The 24,285-nt window shown below is 40.5% G+C and overlaps 1 protein-coding gene across 2 annotated transcripts; it reads left to right on the top strand.

The window, feature by feature from the left end:
- Positions 1–652: 652 nt before the first annotated feature.
- cherp (calcium homeostasis endoplasmic reticulum protein) lies at positions 653–23,955 on the top strand. Of its 2 annotated transcripts, XM_026147099.1 has the most exons (20): positions 653–837; positions 1,398–1,571; positions 5,129–5,167; positions 7,578–7,747; positions 8,227–8,364; positions 8,512–8,663; positions 11,815–11,926; positions 12,120–12,209; positions 13,235–13,439; positions 14,424–14,587; positions 18,488–18,742; positions 18,919–19,114; positions 19,215–19,456; positions 19,764–19,897; positions 21,195–21,281; positions 21,648–21,800; positions 22,356–22,469; positions 22,561–22,655; positions 22,778–22,963; positions 23,062–23,955. In XM_026147099.1, exons 1-20 carry the CDS (start codon positions 813–815, stop codon positions 23,097–23,099), a joined length of 2,769 nt encoding a protein of 922 aa, XP_026002884.1. In that variant the 5' UTR covers positions 653–812; the 3' UTR covers positions 23,100–23,955. The 2 variants fall into 2 exon arrangements, with proteins under 2 accessions (XP_026002884.1, XP_026002885.1); XM_026147100.1 differs by lacking the exon at positions 5,129–5,167.
- The last annotated feature ends 330 nt before the right edge of the window (positions 23,956–24,285 follow it).

Raw genomic sequence — 24,285 nt, 5'->3', positions numbered from 1 at the left:
ATTATTCTGGGTAAATACCATTTTAATTCTTCTTAAAATCATCAATTAATGTAATCTGTCTAACTGCATGTCTTTGGACTGTGGGGGGAAGCTGGAGAACCAGAGGAGAATATGCAAGCTCCACACAGAAAGGCTATAGCGAGATTGTGGATGTAAACCCAGGACCTTTTTGCTGTGACACAATAGTGCTAAACACTGTGTTGCCAAGCTCAAAATATGTATATGTAGATTCTTGCTCCTGATCATACAACAAACAAACAAAAAGATAGCTCTGCACTGCCAAGTGGGTCATTTGAAATGACCAGCTGGATAGCACAGCATTCCCATTGGACTGGGTGTTGGATCCAGCTGGATAAGTGTCTTGTGTGGTCTAACTGTCCAAAGGTTTTGCCTCCTATATTGACCAGGAAGAGAAACTACGGGGTTTCAACCATGTTTTCTAGGATAGGATTTGTAAGCCTATATAATAAATATCAGGACTAAAGATATTTTAAAATGTTGTATTTTTTTAGTATCTTACTTATAGTTAAATAAAAATATTTTCATTTTTGGACGTTTACTCGCAACTGCAACCATCAACCCACCCAAACGAGCAAGGCGCGAACACTCCTCCCAGTCGCAGGGGGCGCTGGAGACAATTCCATAGCCATCTTTTGTGGCGCTGTTTCTGTATCGCATTTCCTGTGCGTAGCAGCGGCAATGCAAGTGATTTTGGGGGAATTTGATATACCTTTTTCTGAAAAAGTAAAGAATTTGGCCGAGTTTTTACATACATATTCTGGCTAAGTGGTTCGCTGGAACAGAAGTTAAACATGGATATCCCCAGTCCTCCCGAAGGTGAGCCGTACACCACAGCTATTTTAAATTTCGATTCAACGTAAGCGAGCACCCGTGCTATCTGCTACATAGCTAACAAAACCATTGGATTTAGCATATTGATTAAGGTCACCGATCACAAGTGGATGAATGTTTAACCAGGCTCTGTGTGTAAGCATTGCACCAACTAACGTGAAAAATAGTGTAGAAATAATCCAGTAATGGAGAGTAAACGTTAGTTGTTCCAACTTTTCACGGCTGCTGGCTTTTAAGAAAAAGAACCCCCATAGAAAGAAGATCCCTTATAGATATTTTTGTGCTACAGCAGCACGATTAAGAGTAGAATTACAGCCAACTGATTTAATAATACTATGTAGAGATATGGAAATAATGATTATGCAACCTCTTTCCTAGATGTTTCTGTTTCAGAAGAAATTCATTATTTTCTAAATCTGTTTTATTTGTTTTTTTAAAAGCACTTTAGACACTATTATTTCTGTCTGTTTCAGTGTCTCTGTTTTGAGGTTTTTACAACAACATTTTTCACTGTATTTATGTCTTTTTTTTTTTTTTTTGTACAGATCAGGAGCTTCGAAATGTGATTGATAAGCTGGCCCAGTTTGTTGCCCGAAATGGCCCAGAGTTTGAGAAGATGACGATGGAAAAACAGAAGGACAACCCTAAGTTTTCCTTCCTTTTTGGGGGCGAATACTTCAGTTACTACAAGTACAAACTTGCTATGGAGCAACAGCAACGTATGTAGTTAAACTGACACGTCAGGATAAAAACAGAATTTTCACATAGAGGTCAATTTAGTATTGCAATATTAAGTTCATTTGATGTTCAGCACTTTGGATTTCTTACTATGATTGAAATATTCAAACTAAAAAAAATGTAATAAAAAAACAGTTTTTATAGATAAAAGCGAAAAAAACAAAACAACCCAGTACATGCACCAGATATGTTGGCAGAATTATTTACTTTTCTGTTTTGGGGTGAAACTGTTAATTGAACAGTCCAACATTGTATTGGTAATGTGAATCTGTTTTAGGCATGGGTTTTCCTTTTGATTAAAGGCTTTAAGACTCCCTTTATATCATCACCTTGCAACAGTAGTCCTTGTTCTGCTTGCAGCCTTCGTGAGCTGCAGAGTCAGTTCTCTAGCTCACAGAAAATCTCCCCAAAAGCAGAACAAGGATATCAGTCACTAAATGCACTAAAGACAGTGGATTTGGAATCTCACTACAGGATAAAAGGTGTCCAAATGACACTTTGGTCTGGCTTAATAACAACCTGGCAAGGAACTGTGGAAGGAACTGTTGAAGCTAAATTTGAAAATACAAATCTTTAAATTTAGAATCTCTTCAATAATCAAAGACACATTGGTGGGGTCCAAAGAATAATTTTCATATCAGACATTTGGGTAGGAGGATTAGTAGATGAAGCACTGTTTTGTACTATCTTACAGTGCGCTGTCTACACATACAGCTTTTTCGGCAGTCTTCAAGGAGACATACAACAAGTTCCAAAATTCTGTCACTCTCCATGCTTTTAGGAGGTTGAGGTGGTATACTTGAGTGGCACCAATCCTGTGTCCACCCCACTTCACAATCTATGTCCCCCACTCGCCAAATGGCCATAAAGGGTCCTTGTCAGTTGGCGAGTAATTTTGAATTGCAAATGGGAAGTAATACGTGTATTTTACCTCCCAGTTTGAACTGAGTCTAGTGCCTCTGTTGTACAGGTGCTGCTGACATTCCTTTTATCACTCAGCCGTAAAAGGCTGATGGGGTTTCTTGTTACCCTGTTAAGGTCAGAGGTCAAATCTTCTGAGAATCTTGTGGATGCAATACCGCAAGAGGGAAGTCCCCTAGGATTTTCAAATTGATACCACAGGTGCATCTAGTAAAAATGAATGCCATACTTTGAGAACAAGATGACAGGATTTTGAAACTGATACCATAGGTCTGTTAGAAGGCTGAGGGTAGCACTGGCGACTGCCGGTATTTATGATTCAAGTTTGGTGTTTTTATTATTGTTGTGTAGGACAACAAAATAACAACATTTTGGCAACCCCTGTCCATGCAAAATATTCAAAAAATGTGCAAAATGCAAATATTTAAAAGTACACATGAAGAAGAAAATAATTAATAGAATAAAAGAATACAAAATACGTACAAGGTCATAAAAATTATGTGCAAAGTTAAGAACATTATGAAAATTTAGTAATGACTTCACAAGTTGTATGTGCAAGTTTCACAGTATAGCAGTGTAGTGCTATTACACAGAAGTTGTAATAGGAAGGCTAGCAAGCATGTGTAGACTGTGTGTATGTGTGTAGCAGCATTTGAGTATAGTTGATGTACATAGGGTCAAGTTCTGTTCTTGACTGTCTGAAATCCACCACAGTCTCCTTGGCTTTGCTGCTGTGTAGTATAAGTTGTTGATGGGGCACCAGGCGATTAGGCTCTACACTTTTTCTCTGCAGTCTTGTTGTTAATGGAGATCAGGCCAATGACTGTGTGTTGTCCGCAAACTTGATGATGGTGTTTGTCACGTTTGAAGGTTGAACAGGTCTTACAGAACAGGGCTCAGCTCACATCCCTTTGGTACATTGAGGGTGGAGGATGCGCATTTGCCCATCCTGACAGTCTGGGGATAGTTGGTTAAGAAATACAGGGTCCACCTAAAGATGGTCGGGCTGAGACGGTTTGGGAGTTTGGACACCAGTTTGTGGGGACACTGGTATTGAAAGCAGAACTGAAGTCCAGGAGGAGCATTCTACAGTACCTGCCTGTTTGTTGAAGTGCTCTAAGGTGGTATAGAGTGTAAGGCTGATGGCTTCTTCTGTTGACTCTGGTCCAGAGTGGCTGTGATCACTTAATGTGAGCCACAATCAGTCTTTCAAAGCATTTTGCTATCATCAGGGTATGTGTAGTTGAATGATAGTCATTTAGGCTGCTCTTAGTTCTTTGTTTTGGAATGGGCACAGTGGTTGTAGTTTTGAGGCATGTTGTGCACTCCCAGAAATCAAAGAGAGGTTAAAGATGTTAGTAAAAACCTCTGCAAGGTGGTCAGTGCAGGTCTGCAGAACACACTCCAGAACACCATCAGGTTCTGTATCCTTTCTGGGTTTAATTCTCTGCAATAACACTCCTAATGTCATTTCTTTCCAATGACAGTTCAGGCTGGGCTGGTAGGGGATGGAGGTAGATTTCGCTTGCATCATTGTACCTGCATTGTACCTGTGTTTGAGATTTGCTTTTGCTAGGCTATAAGATGCCGTGTCCTGGGCTTTGTAAGCAACATCCCTGATTTTAAGCAGCTCTCTGGCCTCTTTATTGACCCAGGGTTTCTGGTTTCAGAACACTTTGATTAGTTTCAATGTGATGACCAGGTCAGTGCAGAAGTTGATGTAGTATAGAACAAATAATCTGTACACTTCTACATCAGAGTCCATAAAAGTGCTCCAGTCTGTTTATTCAAAGCAATCTTGAAGTAGACAAGGTCTTAATCATTCTGTTGGTTGGTTTAGTTCTGCAAATGAGGGGTTTGTAGGTCAGTATCATTAGCAAGGAGAGATGGTCAGAGTATAGTTGATGTATAGTACATGACTCTGTCATGAGCACACCCTCCCAACATTGTCCTACCAGTTTATTAAACCTCAGCCAGTCCGTCCCCAAGAATCAAGGGGGGCACAAGGCAGACTGTGTTTAAACTGGAAGCAGCGCCCAGAACTGCTGCAACCTGAAGAAAAAGAGCAGGAACAAAGGGGTTAGTTTGGTGTCGGCTTGTTGAAGTGAGGTGCTTCTTCCTCAGAGCAGGGACTGAACGGCTTCCAGCCGGCTACATACTTTTATTTATATTTTAAAATCTAGTAAGAAATATCACTGAAATATTACTTTTCAAAAGAAGTCAAAATAGTAATTGTACTAACTATGCACAAATTAAATCTTTAAAAAGCAGTAAAAATATATGAAACTTCCCACATGCAGCTTCAGCAAATGCTGCTTTAGAGAACCTTCTCATATTCTTGCATGAGGAGCAATCCAGTCACGTCCTTATTGTGAGGACAGCAGTTCTTTGAGCAAAACACAAATATTTTCTTGGCATAGATGCTTTACAAAGAAGTGAACTTAATATGAGAGTAAATTACATTATTTACTGTCCTACAGTTGGCTTTGATTACTGAAACATAGTCACCTAATTAGCAGCCTGATACTAGAAGCAGAGTGTTTAGTTTTGCATGGTGTTCTTCTGTCAGTTGTGTGATACCACTGAAATGCATTAAAGTTTGCCTTTCTCCACTTAGATCCCTCTACCCACGATGGGGAGGAGTATAAATCTAAAGGTATTTATTTAAAATCAGAATTTTCAGATACATTTAAAAATTCTATTTGGAAAGTCACATGTTGTTATGCACTTTTTTGCCAGATGACACAACATTTGTGCTTTAAAATACTTTGCTTTGTTTTCATTTTGCATGTTCACATTTTTTGCTTTTTCAGTGAATTTCTCTTGGCCATACCTTCTTAATGATCTTGATTAAAATGCTTAATCCTCCATCTCGAAGCAGGTTTGATTACATGCACAGATACAAAGACACAGACACAAACAGAGCAGGGTGTTGTTTGTCCTGTTTGTCTGTAACATGCTTCTGCTCAGGGCAGCTGTAGAATAAGGGCTGCACAATTTAAAAAATGTCAGTATTGGTTGAACTAGTTTCTGCATTATTTTCCTCATTTTTGGAAAAGTCTTGGCCCAGATCAGCTTGTTTATTTCTTGGTACTCAAATTAGTACTACAGTCAGTACTATAGTATTACAGATATTATTGGCAAGTGGCATCAGAAGCTAAATGTTAAGCTAAGACAAAGTTGTTGTTCTTCTTCTTTTTTATGATTATTATCATCAGTTCAAATGCTGTAATAAAATAATTCCCAAATATGGGATGAATACAGTTTTATTTATCCAGTAATACAAATGTAATCCTCCTGTAATTACTGAAAAGTTTATGATTATGTTCTGAACATTTTATATTATTAAGTGATAACATTTACTTGGCTTTGTTTCACTTTTGTTCTATAAAATGAATTTTACTGCATTAATATCTTTGGTGATAAAGGGCCAGCAATAAGACTGTTAACATATTTAATGTGTTCTCTATTAGTTGAAATTCCAGCAGTGGAAAAATTGGCTTGGTACAATCCACAAAACATTTCTAACATTTATTCTGCATTACAAATTAAACGTAGTCCTTTGAAGTCCTCTGTCTGTACTTGTAACTTTGTAACTTTAAAGAATAGTTCAGTTTGGCTTTGGTAAACATTGCAAAGCGTATCCTAAAAGTATCATTTTAGGAAAGCTAATATTGCATATACCTTGCAGTATTGATACTACCTTTCCAAATATACATGCTGTCAAATAATTTGACACTAATGCATCCTCTGCCATCAAGGATTCAGGCTTTTGAACTGACTGCTGATGACAAGCCAGATGTTCCCTCTCCTCTTTAGTCTGGAAGAGCAGCATTCATAGTTTCAAAAACAATTTCAAACTTTGATTCATCTGACCTCTGAGCGGTTTTCTATTTTGCCTCGGCCCATTTTAAGTGAGCTTTGGTCCTGAGAAGACAGCAATGTTTCTAGATCATGTTCATATGTGTCTACTTTTCATGATAGAGCTTTAACCTGCGTTTGTTGAGGGGACTGTGAGCTGTGTTCTCACACAGTGATTTCTGGGAGTGTTCTTGAGCCCATGCACAGATTTCCGTCACAGAACCATGCCTGGTTTTATTGCAGTATTTGAAGGTCGTGGACATCCAATACTGATTTCCTACCTTGTCCCTTGTGCACAGTGATTTCTCTAGATTCTCTGGAAATCTTTTAACAATATTATGTATGAAATTGTTTCTCAGTTTTTAGATAGTTTTTTGAACATTGTTGAAACTCTGCCAATTTTTGCTTCTGTTGTAGATGCCATCAAATTTAAAATTAGCAAATATTTTTCTTAGGGTGATGTGGCTCAGCAGGTATAGCGGGTTGTCTACCAATCAGAAGCTTGGTTCACTCCTCGGCTTCCCCATTCTGCACGTTTACGTATTCTTGGACAAGCTATTGAAACCCTAGTTGTGTGTGAATGTTAGACAAGGTTAGGGAAAGAAAAAAAGCACCTCTGTGACTATGTTTGACATTAGGTGAATGGGACTTGTAGTAAAAAGCTCAGAGTAAAAAAATGCTAAATAAGTACTGTCCATTTACCTTATAAAACTGTAGATGTTCTCAGATTAAGCATCTGTGTTCTGTTGTGAATAAAGCAAGGATTTAAGAGATTTGCAAATATTGCATTCTGTCTTAAAATTCACAGTGTCCATACATTCTCGGAAGTCTTGGTACAACAGAAATGTATTTTGATTTAATCGAGCAGCCCAGCCTGAGTTTGTGGCGATGCCAACAGGTTACCTCAGCGCACCAGTTGTTTCTGCAGCAATCAGCAGTACCAGGAGGGGATGTGTTGATACTGATTGCATGTCTTAAATTGTGTTCACTCCTCTACTTGGAACATTTCATGTAGGCCATGTTTTATTTCTTCCTCAGAAAACCATATTGGCAGATTAGCAGTATTTCTTTTTCTCTTCATGATTTATTAATTATGTTCATGGCCATCATGTTGTCATCAGCAGCAGCTATACAAAAGAAACACTTCGTCTTAAGGACTGAACATTCAGTCCTGTTTTTGCTTGCTTGTTTGTTTGTTTGTGCAGAAATATACAACCCTGGTACAAAAGATGTGGTTGATATCCCTCCTCCACTGATGCCGATGATTGCTCCACCTCCAATACCTCCACCCTCTGCGCCCGCTATAGATGAGCTCATTCAACAGAGCCAGTGGAATCTGCAGCAGCAGGAGCAGCATCTGCACACGCTCAGACAGGTGAAGTGGAAAGAAGCATAGCCTTCCCTCCAGGAACATTTATTCCCGTGTACTGGTTGTTGATGAACGTTTTTGTTTTGAAGTCTGTCTTTGCTGAATGTTTCAGTTGTCCGGAGTTGATTGGAGAATTTTTTGTGAGGGCATGACAATTTCGGTTTTGCACATATAACTTCTTTACAGAAGAGTAACTCTCTGTACTAACAAAACTGGGACCCACTCTTGAATGCTTGGAGAGAAATGAAGTCGTTATCGCTCCATGCATTAAACAAAATAATAACGAAGAGCATGTGATACAAGAAATAAACACGCTGGAGAGATTATATCTCTCGGCTGGTCTGGGAACACCAAGGCGTTCCCTCGGAGAAGCTGGGGGAGGTGGCCGGGGAGAGGGAGGTCTGGGTGGATGTGGTACAAGTGGCTGAGGGGACATCACAAGACCAATGTTGACCAATAAATTTTCTAATGCTTTCTCAATGTAGGAACAGGTCACTGCAGCCATTACTTTAGCTATGGAGCAGCAGACCCAAAAACTGCTGCTGGAAACACAGTTGGACATAACAGAATTTGACAACCTGCTTCAACCCATTATAGACACCTGCACCAAAGATGCCATCTCGGTAAGGACATAACGATAGGATTTTCTATGAATCAGGGCCACACAGGAAATCATTCCTCCCATTGGCTTTCTCTTTGTACAATTCCTTCATGTAAAGAGTTATTATAATTAGAGCTATTTACATTTCACTTTTGTTTTTCTTCCTCAGGCTGGTAAGAACTGGATGTTCAATAATGCCAAGACCCCACAGCACTGTGAACTGATGACATCACATCTACGCAACCGCATCACTGCTGATACAGCTCATTTTGAGCTGCGCCTACATCTTATCTACTTAACAAATGACGTTCTTCATCACTGGTACCCAAACCTAAATACACTCATGAACCCATGTAGTTTACTTGTGTACTTTATCCGTGAGAAAACTAATAATGGAGTAGCATTATAAGTAATCTGAAAGAGGGTAAAATCAATTTTCCTCACTGCCTTTCTCTTTCCTGTTTGTTTGTTTTTTTTTCTACGCCTTCTGTTGATACTGCCTAAGGGAAGCATGTATAATGTAAACACAATTGGTCCTGGCATCATTAGCACTGAACTCCATAATTAACCTTCGTATGTGAAGAGGACTCTTACATGAACAAATTGGAGTCTGTTAGATATATAGAATGCAAACCACTGCAGCACAGTACCTTTAATACCTACAGTATGCTCTAATAGCCAGACAATGTTATGGTCAACAGTATTGTACGCTGCACAGAGAGGAGTCCACTGTCAGAGGCCATAAGAAGATCATTTGTAACCTTCATTAAAGCTGTTTCTATGTGATTAGCTCTGAAACCTGCTTGACACGCTTCAAATAAGCCAAAGGTTTGCGTGGCTCTTCTGGTTCTCCATAGTTTAAAGTGTATGGGAACAGCTTGAAACAGGTAATATGTCAGAATAGTGGAGATATTTTTTTTTTCATGTTCCAGTTAGGAAGGTTTTTTCATGTTTTTTTTGTTTTTCATCCTTTTTTAAAGAATAATTGAGGTACCAAACTGTGAGAGAATTCTAATAATTTGACTCTTAGTTATGTAGTTTAGTTGTTGGTCTCTGTAAGGTGCACCTTTGACTGTTTTATATTACACAGGAATATTGCAGATGGGGCTGATGAGTGAAGCTCACTCAGCCCATTAACTGAGCTTAGCATTCAGTGTTCTGATGGCAGGATAAAAGCTGTTTCTCAACCTGGCTGTCCTGGGCGTTTTGTTGAACGGGTGAGAAAATTCGGCAGAAGTTTTCTCATCTCTCCAGAGTAAGGTCCAGCCAATGATCTTTTGCGCTGTCTAATGACCCTCTGCATGTTTTTCTGCCACCAAGCCATAAGTATACCAGGCATTGTTGTAGGTCAGGACACTCTCTGTGGTGTTGCAATTAAAAAGCCACCATCAGTTTCTTATCCAGATGGTTCCTTTTAGCATCTTAAGGATGTGGTGTCCTTGTTCGTTTTAACGGTTTTAACGGCCATGTTGTTGTTAGTTGTTCATGACAGGTCCCCAGGAACTTAAAGGAGGACACTTGCTGATTACAGTCCCCGTTGATGTGGAGAGCAACATGTTCTGATTGCTGAAGTCAATCACTACCTCCTTAGTTTTGATGGTGTTGAGCAGAAGGTTGTGTTCTGCTCAACACCATTCTGCCAGTTTTTTTACCCCACTCCCTGTACGCAGTCTTGTCCCCTCTGCTGATGAGGCCAATAACTGTTGAATTGGAGGAGGGAGGTGTACAGGAGAGGGCTCAGCACACAGCTTTGCCCATGCTGTGGGTCAGCATGCAGGAGCCAGGCATTGCTCATTCATTGTAGTATTGTAATGGATTACAGTGGGGCAAAAAGTATTTAGTCAGCCACCAATTGTGCAAGTTCCCCCACTTAAAATGATGACAGAGGTCAGTAATTTGCACCAGAGGTACACTTCAACTGTGAGAGACAGAATGTGAAAAAAAAAATCCATGAATCCACATGGTAGGATTTGTAAAGAATTTATTCGTAAATCAGGGTGGAAAATAAGTATTTGGTCACCTCAAACAAGGAAAATCTCTGGCTCTCACAGACCTGTAACGTCTTCTGTAAGAAGCTTTTCTGTCCCCCACTCGTTACCTGTATGAATGGCACCTGTTTGAACTCATCATCTGTATAAAAGACACCTGTCCACAGTCTCAAACAGTCAGACTCCAAACTCCGCCATGGCCAAGACCAAAGAGCTTTCGAAGGACACCAGGAAAAGTATTGTAGACCTGCACCAGACTGGGAAGAGTGAATCTACAATAGGCAAGCAGCTTGGTGTGAAAAAATCAACTGTGGGAGCAATCATCAGAAAATGGAAGACATACAAGACCACTGATAATCTCCCTCGATCTGGGGCTCCACGCAAGATCTCATCCCGTGGGGTCAAAATGATCATGAGAACGGTGAGCAAAGATCCCAGAACCACACGGGGGGACCTGGTGAATGACCTGCAGAGAGCTGGGACCAAAGTAACAAAGGTCACCATCAGTAACACACTACAACGGCAGGGAATCAAATCCCGCAGTGCCAGACGTGTTCCGCTGCTGAAGCCAGTGCATGTCCAGGCCCGTCTGAAGTTTGCCAGAGAGCACATGGATGATACAGCAGAGGATTGGGAGAATGTCATGTGGTCAGATGAAACCAAAGTAGAACTTTTTGGTATAAACTCAACTCGTCGTGTTTGGAGGAAGAAGAATACTGAGTTGCATCCCAAGAACACCATACCTACTGTGAAGCATGGGGGTGGAAACATCATGCTATGGGGCTGTTTTTCTGCCAAGGGGACAGGACGACTGATCCGTGTTAAGGACAGAATGAATGGGGCCATGTATCGTGAGATTTTGAGCCGAAACCTCCTTCCATCAGTGAGAACTTTGAAGATGAAACGAGGCTGGGTCTTCCAACATGACAATGATCCAAAACACACCGCCCGGGCAACAAAGGAGTGGCTCCGTAAGAAGCATTTGAAAGTCCTGGAGTGGCCTAGCCAGTCTCCAGACCTCAACCCCATAGAAAATCTGTGGCGGGAGTTGAAAGTCCGTGTTGCTCGGCGACAGCCCCAAAACATCACTGCTCTCGAGAAGATCTGCATGGAGGAATGGGCCAAAATACCAGCTACTGTGTGTGCAAACCTGGTAAAGACCTATAGTAAACGTTTGACCTCTGTTATTGCCAACAAAGGTTATGTTACAAAGTATTGAGTTGTATTTTTGTTATTGACCAAATACTTATTTTCCACCCTGATTTACGAATAAATTCTTTACAAATCCTACCATGTGGATTCATGGATTTTTTTTTTTCACATTCTGTCTCTCACAGTTGAAGTGTACCTCTGGTGCAAATTACTGACCTCTGTCATCATTTTAGGTGGGGGAACTTGCACAATCGGTGGCTGACTAAATACTTTTTTGCCCCACTGTATGTGCCTCAATGTTTTGTTTGTGATTCTTTTAATGTTTTACACAGCCAGCGGAAGCAGCAGAAGGACTTGTTGGCAGCGCTGCAGAAAGTTGTTGTTCCAATCTACTGCACAAGCTTTCTAGCTGTAGAGGAAGAAAAACAGCAGAAGATCACCAGGGTAAATACAGACACATATTTTCCAAGTCTAACACACTAACTGGTTTTTCTTTGCTATAGCAGCTTCAGCTATGAATATTCATTCATATCAGTTTATTAGTAGCTTAGATCTGGTGATTAAAAGGAAGTTTTTTCTCCTCCATTTATTGAACGGAAAAAGGTTTCTGTTTCTGACATTCCTTCTCCCTTCACAGTTGTTGCAGCTTTGGGAGAAAAATGGGTACTTTGATGAGGAGACCATTCAACAGCTCCAGAATCCAGCACTGGGCCTTGGCCAGTACCAGGTGACAGGAACATGTCTTAACAATCAGATTTTAGAGTTGGACCCAAATATTTCACTTTCAGGATTTTTGTTGTGTAAGTATTGGGCACTATGGTGTTGCAGTGGTTACCACTGTTGCTTCACAGTAAGAAGGTCTCTGCCACAGACTGTTGATCTGTCCAGCTTGTAGCCCTCCCCTTGTTGGGTTAGCCTCCAGGCCCCTGTGACAGGAGGCAATGTCAGGCGTTTTTATCCCACATGCTGTGAATGCATCCCCCCTCCAAACTGGAAAATTTTCTACCTGGGACACTGCGCTGAGCATGTGTGTTTTTATACTACCAGATGGCGGAAAATATGGTGATAGCAGAAGTTTCAGATGAGCAAGGGAATGAGACTATAATTGAAGAAAAGTCAGACGAGCTAGTTCCAAAGAGAAACAGCTCTGGATCAATAATCTGGCAGTGGTTTGGATTTCATAAGGATATCAAACAAAATGCCGTAATTTGCAAAAGATGCCGTAAAGTTATTGCTGCAAAAGGTAGCAATACCACGAACGTATTCCACCACCTGAAAAGTCATCCCCTGCAAAATGAAGAATGTTTTCAACTCAGCATGTCAACACCTCCCCACACAGCCAAAAAGAAAAAGTGCTGTCGGAGTTCTACATATCAGCAAGAGAAAATATATCCCAGTAGCTAATAAATGTGACCTTCTTCCCAACAACTACGGCTCTATGGACCAGCAGCAGTCGTTGGAATCTGTCAGAAAGTAGTCAGGTGTGCATCACCCCGGATAACAGGAGTAACATAATCAAAACAATATATATGTATCTATCTATATATCGATCTATTGATCGATCTAGATTTGTGTGTGTGTGTGTGTGTGTGTGTGTGTGTGTGTGTGTGTGTGTGTGTGTGTGTGTGTGTGTGTGTGTGTGTGTGTGTGTGTGTGTGTGTGTGTTTTCCTCATATTACCCGGCCCCATTCATGGCTTTTTTTGTATTTTTCCCACCATAGACTTTATCTGGTATTTTGTTGTTTCTTTCAGGCGTCCCTGATAACAGAATATGCTGCAGTGGTGCAGCCAGTCCAGTTGGCCTTCCAGCAGCAGATCCAGGCATTGAAGACTCAGCATGATGAGTTTGTTGCTAGTCTGAAGCAGCAACATCAGTCACAACCGCAGTCTGCCCCTGTAGGACAGCTAGCTGCCCCAGCTGAACCGGAAAAGCCCCCCCCTATGACTACGCAAGCTGGTGAGTGGAAAAACACTCAACCAAAGCAGAGGCACAGCCTCATGCATGAGCTCATGTCAACTGCTTATACAGTTGGGGAAATAATTATTTGATCCTCTGCTGAATTTGCGAGTTTGGTCACTTGCAAAGAAATTAACAGTCTGTAATTTTTATGGTAGTTTAATTTTAATGGAAAGATACAACAATACAGAAAAAACACATAAATACATAAAAGTTATAAACTGATTTTCAGTATTTGATCCTGTTGTGGAAATTTTGTGCATTAGATAAAGGAGGTTATACTGCTGGAGTTGTCTTGTGAGCAGTTTATTCTTACAAGTACTTACAATTCAGTACAAGGCACTGATGGTGTTGTGGTGAGGAATTCACCAAACAAAGGATCCAACAGGGGAGAGATGCAGGGATCTGATTCATGCTCAAAATTTCTCTTTCTAAACATGGCGTGAACTAATCATTTGATTCGGGTGTGTTGACCCAGGGGGATATCTAAAACCTGCAGGCCCTTGAGACCTGGAGTTGCCTACCCCTGATATAGACTTTGCGACTCATTTTATGTCTCTAAAAGCAACATTTCCCTGCCTGGGCTGCCTTGCCCGCTGCTTGTTAGTCTGTTTCAATTGAGGCCTGTGGGGCACTATCAGCCAATGAAACAATAGACACATTTCTGTGTTTTTGCCGATGAATATTTCACACTTTAAGGCTGCCTGTTTATTTAAGGGAGATGACCAATACAATATAATCACAGATGATAGATTAAATAGATTTTAGGTAGATGCTTATGCATTCTTAAAGTCTTATATGTTGAATTGATGTCATCTGCCAGTCAGTGCTGGTCTCCATGCCCGTGTTACTGTACATGACGTTTTAGCACAAACACTTTAAAGGTGATAATTTAGGACTTCAGCAATAATACAGACAGCAATGTAGCTAAACCTGACCAAGTCCATGTATGTTTGTTTTATGATGTCTCTTTTTTGTGTTCAGGAGATGTAAAGCTTCCCATATCAGGTCCTCCTCCGGGAGAGTTTGATGGATCTTCATCCAGACCACCAGACCCCAGCAACCCTAGTGGTCCCTCAGATATACCCCCCACAAAGCCTGCCTGGTATGACCCTCAGCATATGAGCCCCTGGAACCCCAACCAGCCGGTAAAGACCTTTTTGTGTGTGTTTCTTGTGTGTGTGTGTCTGTGTGTGTGAGTGAGGGAAAATATTGAAAGATACAGAAGGAGAGTGCATATTTGCTGGATATTCTCAACTACAGTGGTGTGTACAGCCTTTCCTGATTTCCTATTTTTTTTTATGTTTATCACACTTAAATGTTTCAGATCATCAAATACATTTGAATATTAGGCAAAGATAACACAAGTAAACACACAATGCAGTTCCTAAATAAAGGTGTTTAATATTAATGGGGAACCAATTAAAATTAGGGCTGAACGATATATCGCATTTGCGATAATATCGCGACATGATCAAGTGCAATTTTCTAACCGCAAAGGCTGCGATTATACTCTGGACATGTCCAAATTCATGGGCTGCATCCTCCTGAGGCCGCATTTGTAGACCGATTACGTCACAGCGACGCGCCGAAGGCTGTCCAAATTCGTAGACTCCTCCGAATGTAGCCGACAAATGCGTCCTCCTTTCCCCGAATTTGAAGGATGGGTCGGGTGTGTCCTTCGTGGCCTACCATATCCCAGAATTCATAGCGCGGCCCAGCCAAACTCCAGTTTCCAGCAATGGCGGCCGCTACTAAGTTTTAAAATTACTCATACTAATCTTTCTGGGTCACAAAATAAACTTTTAACATATTTTCAGGCGAGAAAGTAGTTGTGTAAACATCAAATATCTGCTTGGTTTATCAAGATATCCCATATTTGCAAAAGTGCTTCGACGTTTTCAGAGGCGTCTGCTACCCACCAGCTCGACAGCTAGCCGGGAGCTCGAGGGTTACTGATGCGGCCGAGAACGGCACAACTCCCGGCACATCATTTTCAGATCACCGCGGAGTTTCGCTGCTCGGGTTAAACGTAATATATAAGTCACTTAGACAACCTAAAAATGTTATTGTTGGGCTTTTTTCAGTGTTTTGTTTGTTCGTGAGTAAATCGGTTTGGCTGAGATTAAAGTTATTAGATTAGATAAAATAAAACTTTATTAATCCCCCGGGTGGGTTCCTCCTTGGTTTTCACACAGCTGACTAAACGTCAAACAGAAAACTTATTAAACAGAAGTATGAGACAGTCGAGAATTTACACCAGTGTCTGGTTATATTTTAGATAGCAAGGAGCAGACGGCCGAGTTTATTAAACGCCACCGAGACAGCGGTGACGCTAATCAGAACTAGACCGTCCAATTTCACGCCTTTAAACTTTAAAGGCGTGTTTGTGTGTGTGTTTATACAATTGCTATTATGTTTGCACTTTATGTGTAATGTTACTGACTGCAGAGATCAGTAAGCTGTGTGTATTTTTTATTTATTAGTTTTATTTATTTCATATTATTTTTTAATTGAATGACTGTCTAGTAGTTCATGTCGAAAAACTGAGTGTGGTAAAGCCACTGATTTTTTTTATGTATATTTCTGCAATCTGCACATTGTACTGACTTTCATTTTAATGTTTACACCAGGGTTCCTTGTCAGCACTTTATGCTCAGATGTTTGTAAGCTAAAAATAAACTATTGTGTATGTTCAAATATACTGTTGTGATTGAAGAAGTTAAATAAAAATGTCAGTCATCAATTCATGCATCACCTCATGTCATCATAACAGAGGTCTGTCTTCCAGGAAAGAACAGTTTAAAATTAATGTAATATAGTATTGGCCATACTATATGATGTATTGCTTGTCTTTGTTTAATAATACAGAAGACAAAGACCTTAAAAAATAATCGCATATCGCATCGCAATATTGGGGCAAAAAATCGCAATTAGATTATTTTCCATAATTGTTCAGCCCTAATTAAAACCTACATTACCCTGTAGCTGGAGAGGCAGTTAGGACAGAGGGCGATTTTACTCTAAGTGAACATTAAGAGCGTGCAAGAAACAGTGACAGCTTTGCAAGCCACTTTGTTATTTTGTGAAGCCATAGTAGGTCACAATGTGACAGAGTTGTAGTCTGTTGTTATAACATATTGTTATTGTATCAATGTAATTAGCCTTAAATTCTACAACAGTTCCCACACTTCCTTTGTGTTTGCCACCAGTCCACTGACAGATAGTATGTGCCGGCAGCTCAGAGAATCTAATGGAATTTGAAAGAGGTGTTTTCACGCTGAAAAAAACAGGGCGATATTTTAAACCTTTAAAAGAAAGCCAGCCCATCAGAATAAAACAAACACAACGTGCACCAACTGAAGGTGCGTCTGACAACAAAGGAAAAGTTTCTAAGTACAACAGCGAGTTGGAAAAGGAGTTTACGTGGCTGATTTACGATGCTAAGGCACAACTTTTATTTTGTCAGCACTGCTCAGAAACAGCAAAAAAGAGTAAATCAGACATTCTTTACATTGTGGGAAACAAGATATTTTAAAGAGTTGATGTTGAAAAACACCACATTGCATGCTTGTGCTGCAACTTTTGAGCTGTGCCAAAAACTAGCAACCTTTGTAGCACCAGTGCTATAAGCTAGGAATGTTAACATACATTCAGTTTTATATATCACAGCAACAGTCCCCTGAAGGCACTTTATCTTATAAAGTAAAGAGATTAATAATAACTAATGCAAAGTGGTTTATAAACACATAGCAAGTGAAAAAGAAATACTCAGTTTTGTACCAGCAGCCTATGCATATTGCTGTGTAACTAATAGCTCTTTTCCACTGGTACCTACTCAGGTTGGCCCGGCATGGTTTTTAGAATAGAATAGGCCTTTTATTGTCATTGTACATGTATGACAAAATTGTGGGTGCTCCACACCAACTGTGTCGGAATAAAATGGAAACAAAGCAAGAGAAGCATGTTAAAAAATTAGGCACACATTAGATAGCAAAACAGTTGCAAAATGCTGGGAAGTAGGACAAAGAGAAGACTTGGTCTGTTTGTGTGTGAGTGGCCGGAGTGATGGGGGTTACTCAGACCATGGCTCAGGCTGGTGACGTGGGTGGGCAGGGGTGGGTTGCAGGGTGATAGTCCGAATGGTCCAGGGCAAGAAGCGGTTTGTGAGTCTGGAGGTGTGGGAGCAGAATAAACCTTTTGGGATTTACTTTCCTGATTTCTTTGCGCATACATCAAGACTGTTACCTGGTAACATGTTTTCAGTTATTTCACACGTTTTAGTTTACTACATAATTCCATATGTGTTCATTCAATAGTTTAGATCGCTTCAGTGAGAATCTACAATGTAAATAGTCATGAAAATAAAGAAAAACCATTAAATGAGAAGCTGTGGCCAAACTTTGACAGGTAGAGTAGTTCTCCATACTCTCCGCTCAGTTTTTAGCTATTCTGTACAGCCAACAGCCTGACCCTTCGCCATGTCCCTGTAAATCGCTGTGTCACAACTCAATATTCCATCTATTTAGCTTGCAGTTATTATTCTTTTATCCAGCTACAGTCTACTACCCACTACATCAATGATAACAGGTGCCTAATGCGGCTATTAACTGAGTGACAATAGTTAAAACAGCTAATTTGATCATATTTGCTGGCCAGGTTAACATTTATAATAAATGTTTAATACTTCAAGAAAATGGTCAAAGAAAAAGTCTCTTCTGACTTTTTGAACTGCAGCATTGAGCTAAGGTAAGAGTATGAAATAGAAGTCGGTCACACTGGCCTCACTTGAGCTGACCTATCCTGGGTCACTCTGGATGACAGCTACAGGAGAAAAACATCTTCTGACAGAATGGACGTGTCATTGTGGGCTTTTTAACTTTTTCTAATTCCTATCATTAATGCTGAAGGAATACTAGTGTAGCCACACTACATTGTCGCCTTGCCCATCTAGTGACATGTCTCTTAATCATCACAGTTCCTCACTTTGCAATTTACTAGCAAGCTCAGGTCGTGGTCACATCCTTTCTGTCTCGGCTCTTCCCCAGCCTCCTTTTGATCCAAACCAGCCACCACCACCTTGCCCTCCTTGGAACAGCCATGAGGGGATGTGGAATGATCAGCGGGACCCAGGAAACTGGAGTGGAGGTCCTGGTAGAGAAGGAGGTCCTTGGAGTGGTCCAGGTGGGTCTGAGCACGCTCCTCCATCTTGGAACTCGTACGACCAGCAACCACCATGGGGAAATCAGCCGGACCAGCCTCCCTGGGGTCAGAGGGAGCCACCATTCCCTCCACGCATGCAGGCATGTGGGAGAACATTTCTGTGGTTTTACTTCCTCTGCTATTTACTTTGCATTTACAACTTACATTTACACTGCATCCTTTTCTGAATTTGACTTAAGTTTCTTTTGTTGCACCAAAGATGCTAGAGCTTCTTACTTACATGAATGATTGTGGTGTTTCACTTGCATTTTTACAGAGGCCGCCCCATTTCAGAGGACCTTTCCCTCCTCACCAGCAGCCACCTCCTTTCAACCAGCCCCCTCCGCCCCCACACGGCTTTGGACGTTTTCCCCCTCGCTTTATGCAGGAAGACTTTTCTCCCAGACATCACTATGACAGACCACCCTATACACCACATCGATTTGACTATGCTCAAGGAGAATATCCTGGAGGTTAGCGGAGAGACTCAGAGTCATAGATCAGAGGAGATGCATGTTTCTGCGCCTTTTAATTTTCAGGTGTATTTTAACAGTCTCCAAATATGTTTGACAGATATGCCGGCTCCTCCTCCCCACCACCATCCCAATCAGAGGCTTCCTCCACCAGGGATGGGAGCTGAACATCCTCCCTGGGGTGGAGGCCAGCACCCGGAATTTGGCCCACCGCCACATGGTTTTAATGGCCATTCACCTCACATGCGTCATCGCCAGCATCCAGTGCAAGATGATCCCAGTCTGGTGCCAAATGTGCCCTACTTTGACCTGCCAGCTGGTCTCATGGCTCCGCTTGTTAAAGTAAGTCCTCTGCTTCTCATTGTAGGACAGGGGAATGAAAATAAATACAAATGTAAAAAAACAGTAAAAGCTGCCATTATGGTTCAAGTAATGCACTTCTTATATACTGCTGTTTTACTATTTTCTCCCAGTCACACACATCCATACAAGTGTAGTTTTTTTCATACACCACACAAAAAGAGGTACCGTGGTGGTTTTTACAGTTTTTAGCATGGATTTTGTACTGAAGTGGCATCCAGAATAGACACATTTAGCCCCAATAAAGTTTGCATGCCTTATGGTCTTACTGTTACTGTCAACTGTACAGCTTGAGGACTGTGACTATAAACCTCTGGACCCTAAGGACATTCGGTTACCTCCACCCATGCCACCCAGTGATCGCCTGCTAGCTGCTGTGGAAGCTTTCTACAGCCCACCATCTCATGATCGGCCTAGGAATAGGTACGAACACACACTTTTTGTGCAAGACAGTTAAACTTAATTTAATAATAGAATTTAAAAATATAAATCGATGAATAGGTGATTCAGTTTAACTCTTATTTATTTATATAGCACCAAATCATAACAGGAGTCACATCAAGACACTATATAATGCTGGGTAAAGACCATAAAATAATAAAGAGAAAACTCCAACAATCAGATGACCCCGTCTGAATGTTGGCATTTTCTCTTGACAAGCACTTGGTGTCAGTGGAAAGGGAAAAGTTAAGGATAACTTGTGAAAATTGCAGAGTGCTGTATAAAAACATAAAAAGTAAAAGTAAAAAGTGGTGAGTGAAGAAGAAATGCTCAGCAAAGAACTACCTGATAATAACCAATTACAATAGCAAGCCTAGAAGAAATAAATATCATCTGACCTCATAGGTAGATGAAACTGGTTACCTTCTGAATACCAATAAAAATGTATGCTGCTTATTAATAATGCTGCTTAAGGGAAGCATTTATAATATAATACTAAAACAGTTGGGTCACATGACTGCTTTTTAAGTAATGGCTTCTTACCTCTACCTTAAAGGCCTAAAAGCTAAATAATAGAAATAGATCATACTTAAAGATTGACGCGTTGTGTAATGGTAGAACTTCTATGAAAAGTCTTGTAGGGACTGTGACTAGTTTTGAAATATGTCTGTAAGATGGCTATTACAGTTGGTGTAAACGAGGTCTCTTTGTCAGCCAGGCTATGGTGCTAAAAAGAAATGCAGGGTTGTTCATGTTTTGTTCAGTCAGTAATCGTAAGTAAGATTTACTAACCTTATAGAAACTAAATTAGTGAGACATTTCCTCTCCAGCTTACAGGTTATCTGCTTTAACTTCCTAACCCTGAACTCTTTCATGGCATGCATTTTTAATTTCTCTCTGCTATTTGGGCTGATTGGGCAAATTTAGTATTATGGTTTAGACAACCCAAAATGTGATGTTCACATATGTGGAGGTTAAGGTGTTTGTTTGTGAATTATACCTGGTCGAGTGTTCCGCAACCAGGACAAAAACCGCATTGTTCCTCCTGTATGAGAGATCCGACTAGCAGACAAACTCTCCGTTCCAGCAACCTGGGATAGACTTTAAAGTCTGAGAAGTGTGATCCTCTATAGTTGGAGCACAGCCTTGGGTACCGCTTAGTCTTTTGTAGCTGTTTATCTGCAGAAATTGCTGTAGAAACTGGGTGAAGTACTACTACTTTGTTTAAAAATTGCAGCGAATAGTGATTACACGTATTTGTGGTTGGTTTCTCATTCAGTGAAGGCTGGGAGCAGAACGGCCTGTATGAATTCTTCAGGGCTAAGATGAGGGCCAGAAGGAAAAAGGATCAGGAGAAACGTAACAGGTGAGCTTTTCCTTCATAATAGAGTATCCTCTCTTTTTCCATCTCTCCTGTGCTACAAATATCAAAACACATCATATTTAAACTGATTTTTTTAAACTTGACTGTTGTTTGCTAATCATGTCACCAGGTGTCATTATTCACGTCACATCTTTATAATACAGAAAAAAGAAATAAAATAATGTTTATTGCTTCTTCTTTTAGTTTTACAGCACTTTGGTCAGTGATTGTTGTTTTCAAATGTGCTTAATAAAGTGAATTGTCTTTTTAAAAGGAGGATGTTATGCTTTTCAAAGTATTAAACAGTTAAACCCAGAACTTTGTATGTTCTGATAGTTTTATCATTTCTCCAATGATGACTGGTTCTAGTGGTCGTGGAGGCAGCCGCTCCAGGAGTCGCTCTCGCAGCCGAGGGAGGTCTTCGTCTCGCTCCAGCTCTCACTCCTCAAAGTCCTCCAGGTCACGCTCCCGTTCATCACGTTCCCGCTCCCACAGCCGCTCTCGCTCCTACTCACAATCCAGGTCTGTATCCACACATCAAAGCATGGCACCTTCAGTCGTGATTTGTTAGAACCTGCGAAGTCTCATTCACAAGCTATGAAATGCACTCTATTTCCACCAGTTCTTGATTTTCCATCGTGTTTGCTTACCCCAGCTCCCACGGTCATTTTGTTTAATAATCCGCTTGATCATTTACAATCAAACATTACCGCGGAATGAAAGTGGAATATTTTCACATAATCACGGCCAAATTTAACACCAGGAACTTGATGAGTTGGACTAAAGACCTGTAAATACAGCAGATCCTGTGACAATGGCTTCTTGATATTATATTTCTATTAGGTTTACGCAGTGAAGCCATAATGACTCTGCATAATGCGTGTACATGGAAGTCTTTGTGTATCATTAATTCAATGCATCTCTGACTGAATAAATGTTTTTTCTTTTTTTGTAATTGAAGTCTCTTATTTAAAAACGATGCTGTTGGATATAATGAATGTGTTTTGGGCTTTGAGTGCTGAATATGACTGAAGTGTGATTCATGTTACCTAATTTGTGTTCAACCAAACTCTTTAGGTCCAGGAGTAGATCCAGGTCATCTCGTAGTCACTCTCGCTCCAGGTCTCGATCCCGCTCACATTCACCCACCAAGCGACGGCGTGGCCCAAAATCTCGGAGCTCCTCCCCTCCGTGAGTTTCTTCACTACTCTTTCATCATATGCTTTGCTAAAAAACCTTTATCCTGTAGTGTAATGATGAATTTCTCTCGTGCTTTCTGTAGTTCCACAGCAGTGCTGGGCACAACTTCTTCAAAATTACCTGCAGACACCAGGTTAGGGGAGGAGAACAAAGGTCATCAGCTACTGATGAAGATGGGTACGCTCTAATTATTATGATTTACATTTTATTTAATTTTTTAAATCCGGTAAGGATGTTTGAAGAATGATATTTTTGGATATTTTCTGAAGCGACCTAAAATGACGTCCTGTCTGCTGTAGGTTGGAGTGGCTCAGGGGGCTTGGGGGCTAAAGAACAGGGCATCCAGGACCCCATTAAAGGAGGCGATATCAGGGATAAATGGGACCAGTACAAAGGTGTGGGGGTCTCACTGGATGACCCTTACGAGAACTATCGCAGGAATAAAAGTTACAACTTTGTAGCTCGCATGAAGGCAAGAGAAGAAGGTACATAAAATCTTTTATTCAGGAATTACTCACGAAAATAAATTGGGTTGTCCCTTATCTAACTCCTCCTTTTCTGTTTGTTTTTCTTTCTGGGTCAGTCAATCGGGAACCCCAGGAAGCCCCTTCAACTGACTGATGCAGTCAAATTGTGTGAAACAACCCTCTCCTCCTCACCACCGCCACCACAGAGCTAACTTTTTTTTAATTTTAGTTGGTTTTCCACCCAGGATTTGTCACTAGTCCCAAAAGTCCAAACTAAAGGAGAACACTATTCATTTTTAAGTGTCTAAGAGTGCAAAGAGCTTTTGCTGCCTCTAAGTCAAGTTTGTCCAAGCAGAACATGTACAGTGTGTAGATGTGACAATTGACGCTAACAATAGCAACATCACAGGAGTCAGCTAAATCATTTTTGTTCAGCTTGGACCCTCGAATAACTATCTGTTTAATTTTATTATATTTCATGTAAGTGTTCATAATTCTACAGACTGAAAACAGAGCTCTCAGTCACACTCAACATTTAGGACATAATAGAAGTGAATAATGTGTATTAAAGCAGTGCTTTTCTTTCACTTGCGGTGGATTGTCAAAATAATTCTTTAATAAATAATAAAAGCAGTGCTTTTTTTCATAAATTATTCCTTTTTGTGGAGGAATTGGTCTTAAAGAAAACTGCTTACTGTGGAAGGTGTCAAAAGTCTCAGAAGAGTGGGTTCTGAAAATAAGATGTGGCCAGATCACTATTGGTAAAACAGAAATGTCATATGTGAGAACTGAGCATTTAAGGCGAAAGTAGAATAAAGGTATGGTTGTTCTTCTTGTGAATCTTCTTCTTAAGCAGCTTATTATTGTGATATTTTCTTTTTCAGGTAACAACTTCTCTTTAGATATGTCTTTTAGTTGTAGTGTTAAAATGAAGCTCAACAATTCCACTGTATTTTTATCCACAAGCACACTGTAGAGACATGATCTAAATAAACAATTCTGACAGCTCACAATGGGCCTTTTCTTTCTGTTTCCACGATCAATCATCACACTGTCCTGCTGGCTTGGCCATCTCCAAATGGTCACCAGCATGCAGTGTCTAATCTTTTTTTCCTGGCAATTTTTAATTCAATCAAAAGTGTAACTAATAGGTAATGAAATCCTCAAATTATATGATCCTAAGATTCTGCATCACTAGTTGTAAAAGTCCGCCTGTCTAATATTTGTTATTTTGACCAAGCACAGCATTCTTACTGAAACCCGTAATTGTGCCTTTTCCATCATATTGCCAAATGCAATATTTCTGGACCCTTTTAAGTTCATAGCTCTTTGATGAACAT

The sequence above is a fragment of the Astatotilapia calliptera genome, chromosome 17 (assembly GCF_900246225.1).
Source record: "Astatotilapia calliptera chromosome 17, fAstCal1.2, whole genome shotgun sequence".
In the NCBI taxonomy this organism is placed as follows: Eukaryota; Metazoa; Chordata; class Actinopteri; order Cichliformes; family Cichlidae; genus Astatotilapia; species Astatotilapia calliptera.
The sequence above is the reverse complement of the archived record's forward strand: the minus strand, read 5'-3'. Positions and strand labels throughout refer to the sequence as shown.

Bases quoted from the DNA above. Each gene is read 5' to 3' on its own strand.
- cherp (XM_026147099.1), top strand. From the start codon at position 813: ATGGATATCCCCAGTCCTCCCGAAG. The intron at 8,664-11,814 runs GTACCCAAACCT...TGTTTTACACAG, and splicing joins AATGACGTTCTTCATCACTG to CCAGCGGAAGCAGCAGAAGG. The intron at 22,964-23,061 runs GTACATAAAATC...TTTCTGGGTCAG, and splicing joins CATGAAGGCAAGAGAAGAAG to TCAATCGGGAACCCCAGGAA.